This window comes from Rhynchophorus ferrugineus, unplaced genomic scaffold, assembly GCF_030347505.1.
Source record: "Rhynchophorus ferrugineus isolate W39M unplaced genomic scaffold, kcgeb_rfMv2 rfM2, whole genome shotgun sequence".
Lineage (NCBI taxonomy): Eukaryota > Metazoa > Arthropoda > Insecta > Coleoptera > Curculionidae > Rhynchophorus > Rhynchophorus ferrugineus.
In genome coordinates, this window is record NW_027472581.1 from 38,734,823 (window position 1) to 38,745,213 (window position 10,391).

Genomic DNA, 10,391 nt, shown 5'->3' on the forward strand with positions numbered 1-10,391 from the left:
GTTGATTTTTTTAATATAACAAGTATTTAAGTTCTGGTTAATACTTAATATATTACTATAAGTATTCTATAAATTTTATATAAGAAAATTAATATTGTTTATGTGATTCACTTTAGATATTCATAATTCAATGGGAATTTCAAAGAAATTTTATTTTTCAAGGTTAGACGTCACAATGTTTACCTTTATTTTCCCAGTGGTGAGTCATTACGGTGACGTTATTTTTAAGAAATATTTTATTTGTCATTATTCTTGGTCTTGACAGTATTAAAACTTAAGTTTCCACCTGATCTTGCATTAATTGTAACCCTTTTAAAATAATGAAATAAAATTATTCATTGAGCAGAGGAAATTTATTAACATTGTCATAAAATAATTAACACATTAGGTAAAGTTGGTAAATCGATGAAGTAAGGAGTAAATAAAGGAAGAATGAAGTGAAATAAAGGAAGAAGTCGTTCGTTATATAAAGTTTGTATCAAAAAAACTACAAAAATATTAAAAATTGGTCAATTGAATATCTTAAAAACTAATTTAATGTTATTAGTGCTACATTTATGTTTTTGGCCTTATTTTGATTTATTCTTCTCCTATTAATGCCAACAGACATTTTTCGTAATATCCCGAAGTATCGGCCTGTAAATTAATAAAAATATTTGTATTATACAAAAAATACTAAATAATATTAATATAAAGACTAATTGCAGCCATTTAACTTCAAACTATAATTTTAGTTTAAAAATGATATTTTTTAAAAATTACCTTAATTGCGTCAGCTAAAGTTTCACCGTACTTTTCTTCAAATTCCTGTTTAATTTCTACCATATCTCTTTCGGATCTAGTAACCACTAATCGAATTAAGCTCGCATCATTGGTACCCAGACCTTTGGTACTTTTCCTGAACAATCTGGCGAAAAATGCCGATTGATTTTTAATGCTTCTAGTTATAGCAAATTCATTTTTAATGACAGTTTCTATATTGTAACCTAAAAAGGACAGATAACATTACAAACAGCCCATCGACAGTATAGGTCATAGTGTCTGTCACGGACATTTTAGTGAAAAATTTAGAATTACCCTTCCTTCACGAACAGATATTAGGGTAAATGCATATCCAACATTGTTTTTATCAGGTACAAATAAAATTATCTATCTACTACATGTCTATTTCTATATTGTTTGTTTACAGAAAATCAAAACCTACTTATGAAGATGTTAGTAGTAATAAAATTCAATTAATCTACCAAGTTGTTCGTATGCTATCAGTGTGATGTCTCTACATAAAGAAGTCTTACAAGAAGGTAATAATTAAGATAACTGGATAAATAGTAGTAATAAATACTACTTTTAATTGTAAAATATCCCTACAATATTTGTAATAATTTAACTATTTAGAACAATCAGTGTTCAATAATTTTATAGTAGAGCTATTGTATATTTAAATCTGATTGCCTTGTTAAGAAAATATTTGTTACGGTGCCATCAATTAAAAATTTAATTGCTACTTTTAGGGGATTTATTACCTTAAAGAAGAAATCTATTTTGTCTAAATAACTACATTTGTTTAACAAATGTTAACCAAGATTGCTTAAAGAATTTTGTTGGATCTATTAGAGCTCATGGAGGTAGAAACAGCATCCTTCACCTAATATGTTCAAGAAATCTTTAAAAGGACATATTATCACTTCAATTTTTTCACATCATTCTCCCGGAGAAATTGTGAAGAAGATGAACATGTTAGATAACTTATATTCTTTTTTAACGAGAGATCTAGTACAACTTGAGGTTGTTAAATCACCAGTTGAGTCTATATTTTCAGTTCCAGAGAACTTTGCTCTGAGAAAAACAAGAGTCTAATATTGTATTTTAGTCTTATTTCAGACTAGTTAACAAAACTTCTGAAAAAGAGACAACATGCAATATTTGTCTACATTCTATATTAAGTAGTTCCACAGATTAAATACTCTAAAATTTAAATATCTTTAAAAAGCATAAAAATTTAGTGTTTCAACTGTCCAATCCATAATGATTTTCAAGACCAAATTTTAAAAGTTATTATGAGGTGTGATTGTATTTTTGGTGTAATGAAGTTAATGCAATATCAAGAGGGAATGATTTAAAGTTTACCTTCAATATATCAAGATAAGTTAGAACTCTAATAGATCCCATAAAATTGATGGCGCTAAACATATATGGGAAGACGTTATATATATATATATAAGTTATAGAAGAATTATAGGTTTTAATTTTGCCTAGAATAGAGTTCATATTTTTTTTTTGGCTTTTTGTTTATATATGTTTATATTATTTACACTTATGTATATTTGTATAGGATTTTAATTTAATAAATTAATTTTAAAAATTAAATTTGATTTTCATTTAAATACTATTGGCCAATAAATGTGACGTCACAAAGTAATCAGGCGAAATGGCAGACCAATTAAAGCAAAGTGTTTTCCTTACAGGTTTCTACATAATTATTTTAAACTAACCAATCAAATTCACGTTGTCAGCGCCGCCAATGATTGAACTAAGCAAAACTTTGCCCCACTACTTACCATTGGAGACCCCTGGTTAATAACTTAAATATAGAAGTTTATATCAATCATCGATATCTATAAATTAAAATTCGAAGTACAAAATCGAATATACCATCGAATGTAGTAATTAGGTTAAGTTACCAATTCAATCATTGAACTAACCATTTTTAATTTTTTTGTTATTTTCTTATAACTGATTTTTTGTTATTATTGGACGATATAGACTTGTACCAATTTTGGTTCAACAATATGGTTGCAATATGTCACATCAGCTGCAAGATACTAACAGTGTTATCAATTGGTTTAAACATCCTCATTGCTTATATGCGATTTGACGCCTTTGAAGCCGCAAAATGTTTACATTAATATATATGGCATGTAATATATACAAGATAATTATTAAGTTGTAAAAATCAAAAATTTCTTCACTTAACCAAAACCAAATTTTTCAAACCTACCAGTGAGCTTTTTGTATTCCTCAAATATCAGTTGGAGTTGTTTCCAGTTCCTTTGGTATAAAATATTATTTAGAGCACTTTGATCTACCCCTAGATTTAAAACACCGACTCTTACAAGGGCTTCGGCGTCTTTTTTAGCCTCATTTACATCTGAGTAGACCTGATCGTCCGGACATGCGTTACATAGAGTTATAACTAATCTTTGAGCTGTGTCGGAAGTGCGAGTGACCAAATCGTCTTCCAGATTTCGTTGAAAAGCTAGAAATTAAGTATAATATATTTGTTATTATCATATTATACCAGGTTGAAAATAATTATTATATTAGGTTGTTCAATAAGTTCACTTATTGGCTCACTACAAATTAAAAAGAAACATCCAACAATATATTTTAAACAAATAATTTAAATGATATAATTAAGGTTTTGTCATTTCGCCGCAACGCAAAATTAACATTGATAGATTTGAAGCTATTAAGCTGCATTTCCCAGTATCTAGTCCATTTGAAGATCTTGTTGACCGCTACTTGTACTTGTTATATAGCCTTAGACAGAGATACATCTTTACATAACTGTGTCGTCAGCAAATGTTCCAAGTAATGTTTCTTTTGTTGTTGGGTTATCAGCAGTATATAGTAGATATAGAAATGGTCCCAAGACACTACCAGTTCAAAATCTCTCAAGCCGAAATAGGTTTAAGTGTTGAGAATGCGCCTTCATGAGATACTCTAAATCCTCTTTCGAAAAAATATAATTCCAGCAGTTGATAGTAATTCCACGGCAGCAATTTGCTCATTTTGTAGATTAATCCCAAATACCAAACTCTTTCTTCAAATACGGCGTTACCTGTTTAATTGTGGTTTAATATTATTGTTCAGTATTTGAAGGCCACTGCGTTCACCGTCTTCAGTGCTCATTTCATCACGTCTAAACTTAGCATTCCAATCCTTGATGGTTGATTTTTCTCGGGCAGTGTCCGGGAACTCGGCATCTAGCCAAGTTTTTGCTTCAACTGCATTTTTTTTCCTTCAAAAAGCAATATTTTATCAACACGCGAAATTCCTTTTAATCCATTTTTTTCGTAATATCAAATATTGCTTCACCCAAATGTTATAATTCACAAACTAATGATCCGACAGCTGTCAAATTTATACACGCATCTTTTGATGATTAAGGCTAACTAAAAAACATATGAATTTAATTATAGCAGCGTCATCTATGTGTCAGGCCGGGGACTTTTCAAATGACCTGTTATATTTTAATTGTGGTTTAATAATATTGTTCAGTGGTTTTAATCCGCATTTTTGTCAAAAAATAAATGTTCGAACGTATCCATACATATTTTACAATCAACCGATCCTTTGTGATAGTGAAACTATTGATGAGAGTAACAGTGACCGTTTGTGTGAGACAATAAAATTGTTAATTTTACTATATTCGTTGCAATTATTTCATAGTTTTTAACCATATCACCTTCCCTTAACTTAAATTGACTAAAATTAACCAATTCGGTCCAACAGTTTTCGAATTTTATCGAGACTAACGAATAACAATTCATTCAGTTGGTTAAATTTTATACTGATATTTCGATTATGTTTGTTTTAGGTTTTATGAATGACAAAGGCATGGTGCTCCGAGAACTTTTTGAACAACCTGTGTATGTTATACAGGATATTGATTATACAGTATATACACAATTACCTACTAGTTATGTTAGTTAGTAGTGTGTTATACAATTACCAGTTTGGTATGCTCTTCTGATGGCTATAATTTCGTGATTAGCTTGTGTACATAAGATCCCGATCAGTACGTCCTCATCTGTATTAGACCCATCCATGGCTTTATTTAACTCATAAGCTAAATACTCAGCTGGGGGTAGCATCATAGCTTCCAATAATTTTTGGAAATTTCCAGATGTTTCCGATTTAAGATCTTTTAATAAATCCTAAAAATTAAACATGATTTTTATTTAAATGAAATATAATATTTTTTAATATAACAAATAAGTGAAAAATAATGCACGGTTATAACTAAAACACGGTTATAACATAAATTGCTTTATATATTTCTATAATTAGTTCTTGCCAAAGCTCTACGAAATGTGGGCCATAGACAAAGAACGGTTAGGATATCTTTTTCAGAAATGACCATGCAAAGATATAAATAAATTAAAATTGCAATGAGAAATGACCATCTATCTTTTTAAATCTAATCTAATTAATCTAATTTTATCTAATTTTTAACCTTTTTCATTATCCTAGACTATCTTAATATAACTTTACAACTACTGTGATTTTGCATGTATTTTGATCAGCGATATTTATTGCTGAATATTAGAGCAACTGTAAACTGTTAAATGTTTAGATAATTTGACAGTTTTCCATTTACAATATTGGGTATATACAAGCCACTCATGGAATGTTCAAAATTGTAATTTCGACATTCGGTATAAATAAAAAAATTTAAGACAATAATTTTCAGGTTAATTGGACCAATTCAAACTCTCCCCGAACTTTTCGATGGCTTAGAATCGATGGTTTTCAGAGGTTTACATGTTATTGGGAAGATGCAAGAAAGGGAGAAATAACTACACACAGAAATTGTCTGAAAATGATACTTTAAACTGTTTTAACATCGCGGTTTCATTGATTACTAGGTATGAAAAAGATATATGATAGAATGATACCTGATGCGCAATGATGTTTCAAAATATTATGATGAAGCCTGGAGAAACTTCATAAACGGTTACAAAGCCTGCATTGACGCCAAGAAATTTGATGTCAAGTGTATGGGAATGGAGAAGGTATTATTTGTCGTCAGTTCAAGCTTCAGGCTTTAAAAAGGTTTAATAAATACAAACAGTAATAGTGGTGGAATTATGGTTTACCAGAAATATGAGAAAAGGTCAATGATTAAAACGGCACATCTTGGGGGCAGCAGAAACAGCACCAACAAATATTTTCAAGCAAAAGTTTACCTATGGATAGGGAGACCCACAGGGGTGGATTGCTAGGACATCAATTAGTCTTAAGTAGGCACTTAGTTTGGGCAAAGGTATCGGAATTGCAACGAAAATTGGATCGAAGGTCATAAATTGTCAGAATCAGGAAACATCCTTGCCCTAAAAAACAGCCCTAGTATGTGGATTCCTAGCACAAGCATCATATTCCAGGGTGTAAGGCCACCAAAGCCCAATTGCAGTAGCACTCAGTTTCGCAGCCGTAGACTGTTGAAATTCGGAGTCACCAAAACTTGGAAAACGATGTCATATATAGTATTGTCCGGAAATTTAAGCAAAAACAGTGCTTGTCAGAAGACCACCAAAGGCAAACTGGCGAAGAACTAAGAAGAGGCAAAAAGGATTCTTTAGGAGGAAAGTGGTATATAATCTGATTAATATAGCACTGAATATTCTAAAAATTCAGTGAATGTGGCTACCTCGGAAGAGCACCCTTTCGAATAAAAAAAGAATTTTGAAAATCGGTCCATAATTGACGGATAAACCGGCGAAAGATATGCTTTCTTCGTAATTTAATTTTGTGTATGTCACAAATTTATATTATTATTCTTGTATTGTTTGGGTTCGGCACCGATTTCAAAGTGATTAGTTGGTAGTAGTTAAAATAATATTGTAAATAGATAAATAGGTTTAGGTAGGTATTAAGCTAAATTGAGTGTATATAGTATATAGTAAAATATAAAAACGTGTAGTAGATAGGTTAAATAAGGTTTTGTTTATTTTTATTTAGTTGTTACTACTATTATTATGTACATATTTTATTTTAAAACGTTTTTGTTTTAAATTTTGATTGTTTTTTTAAATTTTTTTGTTAAAAATATTTTCTTAATTTTATTTCGTCCCGTTCAGTTGAAACACCCAATGTACGTTAGAGGATATAATCGTCATATCCGATAAAATAGAAATATATTGCCACATGCAGTTTGTAAAAATGTTAAATTAGATTTGAACCTTCATTTTATCCTAGTTAGAAAGAGACAGATTGTTATCTGATTCCTCGGAAGATGTAACCGAATCAATTTATAAAATTCCATTTGTGTTGTTACTGGCTATTGTCAATATCTATAAAATTATTCGAAATGTTAGTGATAATAATTAGAGGTTATAAACCGGCAAACATTCTCAATAAAAATTTCAATTGGATGCGACAACATTGCGACGTGCATTAGTTTAATTGACAATTTATTTTAAATTCGGAACAGATTTTTACTTTTCATTTTATCCTAGTTGACGAGTAATATTCGATTTGGGTCAAATATTTACAAAATTCCTCAAAAAAATTAATAATAATTGCCCGACGTCATACATTTTGATAAAGTGCTTCTTTATAGGGCGGGTTAGTTCTGCGTGTTTGCGTGTTTACCCGTTCATAATAAAATAATAAAATCTTAATCAACGTATGCAAATATTAATTGATTGTAGTTTTTACACACCTAATATTTTATAACAAACATATTATAACAAATACCTTTCCGTAGTCTTCCTTAAATCTTTCTGCTATTTTCAATCTTTGTGCTTTGGTACGATGGGCAAGTACGTTAATAAGAGCATCTTCATCAGTTCCCAGTCCATACATGGCTTGACGCAACGCAGCAGCATCATCTGTCACATTGAGTGGATGGTAAGGAAACACAGTTGGGGTTCTCTAAAAAGTATTATTTAGAATTATATACTATTTACTTAATATCGTCTCCAATATAGACAAATTGTTGTGCATATTAATAACAGGTAAATTCAAACGTCCCCGGCCTGACACATATATGGCACTAGGGGAATTAAATCCATGTGTTTTTTACTTAGTCCTAACCCTCAAAATATGCGTGTATAAATTTGATAGCTGTCGGATCATTAGTTTGTGAATTATAGCATTTTGAAGCAAATTTTGTTATTGTAAAAAAATTAATAAAAAAAATTGCGTGTTGATAAAATATTGCTTTTTGAAGGGAAAAAATACAGTTGAAGCAAAAACTTAACTTGATGCCGAGTTTCCGAACACTGATCAACTAAGTACTGTATGCTTAGTTTAGATGTGGTGAAATGAGCACCGAAGATGGTGAACGCAGTAGACGCCCAAAAGAGGCTGTTACCGACGAAAACATTTAAAAAATCCACAAAATGATCTTGAATGACCATAAATTGAAATTGAATGAAATAGCAGACACTCTAAATATATCAACTGAACGTGAGTGCCGTGCGAGCTCACTTTTGACCAAAAACAACGACGAGTTGATGATTCGGAGTAGTGTTTGAAGATCATCAAGCATAAAAAACACGAGTTTTTGCATCGATATGTGACAATGGATGGAATATAGCTCTATGATTTCACTCCGAAGTCCAAGCGACAGTCATCCGAGTGGACTGTATACCACTGTATATATATAATTTGGAACCCGCTCCAAAGCGTGGGAAAACACAACAATCCGCTGGCCAGGTTATTGCGTCTGTATTTTGGGACGCGCATAGAATAATTTTCATTGACTACCTTGAAAAAGGAAGGACCATCAACAGCAACTATTATATAGTGTTATTGGACCGTTTGAAGGACGAAATCGCGGAAAACGGCCGCATTTGAAGAAAAAGAAAGTGCTACTTCATTAAGACAATGCACCATGTTACAAGTCAGTGAAAACAATGGCAAAAATCCATGAATTGGGCGTCGACACTGCTTCCTCATCCTCCGTATTCTCCAGATCTGGCCCCCAGCGACTATTTCCTATTCTCAGATCTCAAAATAATGATCACTGGGAAGAAATTTCCATCGAATGAAAAGGTGATCGCCGGAACTGAGGCCTATTTTGAAGTAAAGGACAAATCGTACTACAAAAATGGTATCGAAAAGTTAGAGGGTCGCTATAATTAGTGTATCACCCTTGAAGGGAATTATGTTGAATAATAAAAAAAATTGCCAAAAAATGTATTTTACTATTGCAGGCCGGGGACTTTTCAACTGACCTGTTATATTCTTATTTAGCCAAGCCCATATTAATACAGAAAATGACAATTGTTTTTGATATTTATCTTATTACTCTATGATTCGCCAATTTGTTAAATTATCTAGTTTTTCTTATAAGGGCTGTGAATGAATATTGAAGGAATTACATTATTATGCAATTCTGTTATGATATATCGCGTCAAACATTTCGATACATACGGTTTAACTCATTGTTATTTTCATTTTACTGAAGTTATAAAACGTATATTTTTCTCGGCCTTCAGTATATCAAATTAAAAACAAACAGATATTTAGGTAATGGTGAGTACAGATCTCGAGCATTCGAATTGATTCGGCGCATTCATAGACATCACATGTGTGCGCGGTGAAATCAGACAGACTTGTATCGACAATAAAATTTGTTTTTCAATCTAATTCAAGGTGTTGCTGCCATTCAAGCGATTGAGTACTATTGCAAATTTAAGGTGAACAAACTATGCCAATAGAAATAATGTATATGTATCAAACTTGAGAATTTGAATTTGGTTAACGAGAGTAAACGTGAGTTATTGTTCAGGTCTTGCATTAAAGGAGTTTTACACAATTAAAAAAAAGCAACATTAATTCACAGTCATTCATACATTGGTATAAACCCAGGTCAAAACACTTAAAACAACTCCAAAACAAACTTTTATAAATTCATATAAAATAATAAACTTATCTAATTTTTTAACGTTTTATTTCGTAATAAACTATATTTTGCGAAAATTTTTACTCATATATAATTCTCTTAAAAACAATTTAGATAACAAAATTGATTACTGGCTAACGAAAACAAGCATTTACAATTAACAAGATCTATTTACAAAAATTATGGAATTTCAATATTAAGGACATTATTCCTGAAAGTAACCATAACAACCAGAATCTGCATTACTCATGCATTGACTTTTTGTTAGACATATAATGAAATAAATAAAAAAATACTTACTGATACGCGACGGGTGGCATTTCTTAGACAATCTAGAACGAACATATGTTAAAAAATTATATATTGAATTTCTAGACAATTACCATCACATACTGACTCATGTAGAGTTAGTGTAATAATAAAAAGGGCACAGATAAATCTAAACATTATTAAAACGTGATATTTCTTTCATCCACTAAGAAGAACTAAATAAAAGTGTTCTAATAAACTAGTAAATTACAAATATTATTTGGTTAGTATATTTATAGGGTGTATAATATTTGTAATTGTAATAATCTATGTATTTTAATTTTGTATTCACTGTAATTAAAAATAGTTATTTATAGCTCTTTCTGATATTTTTATGTTAATATTTTTTGATTATTAAAAAGTAATTTATTTATTAAGTGACTACTACGATTCGCGTTATTTATAATGTATATATGGATTGACGTGACCTCTTAATTTCATATCT

At 30.6% G+C, this 10,391-nt stretch overlaps 1 protein-coding gene across 1 annotated transcript; it reads right to left on the minus strand.

Annotated features, from left to right (window-relative positions):
* Positions 1-331: 331 nt before the first annotated feature.
* Positions 332-10,156, minus strand: LOC143192056 (annexin B11). The gene is made up of 7 exons (XM_076397525.1): positions 10,021-10,156; positions 9,938-9,969; positions 7,483-7,659; positions 4,736-4,940; positions 2,999-3,256; positions 763-986; positions 332-636 (listed from the first exon to the last, which is right to left on the minus strand). The coding sequence occupies exons 1-7, from the start codon at positions 10,082-10,084 to the stop codon at positions 580-582; spliced, it is 1,017 nt and encodes a 338-aa protein (XP_076253640.1). The 5' UTR covers positions 10,085-10,156; the 3' UTR covers positions 332-579.
* Between the last annotated feature and the right edge of the window lie 235 nt (positions 10,157-10,391).

What these genes read in the sequence shown, in the direction of transcription:
- LOC143192056 (XM_076397525.1), bottom strand. Translation starts at nt 10,084, where the DNA reads ATGTTTAGATTTATCTGTGCCCTTTTTATTATTACACTAACTCTACAT. An exon ending in CAGAAGAGCATACCAAACTG is followed by an intron (nt 3,257 to 4,735) that starts GTAATTGTATAA and finishes CTTAATTTCTAG; the next exon opens with CTTTTCAACGAAATCTGGAA. An exon ending in GGAATACAAAAAGCTCACTG is followed by an intron (nt 987 to 2,998) that starts GTAGGTTTGAAA and finishes TGTCCTTTTTAG; the next exon opens with GTTACAATATAGAAACTGTC.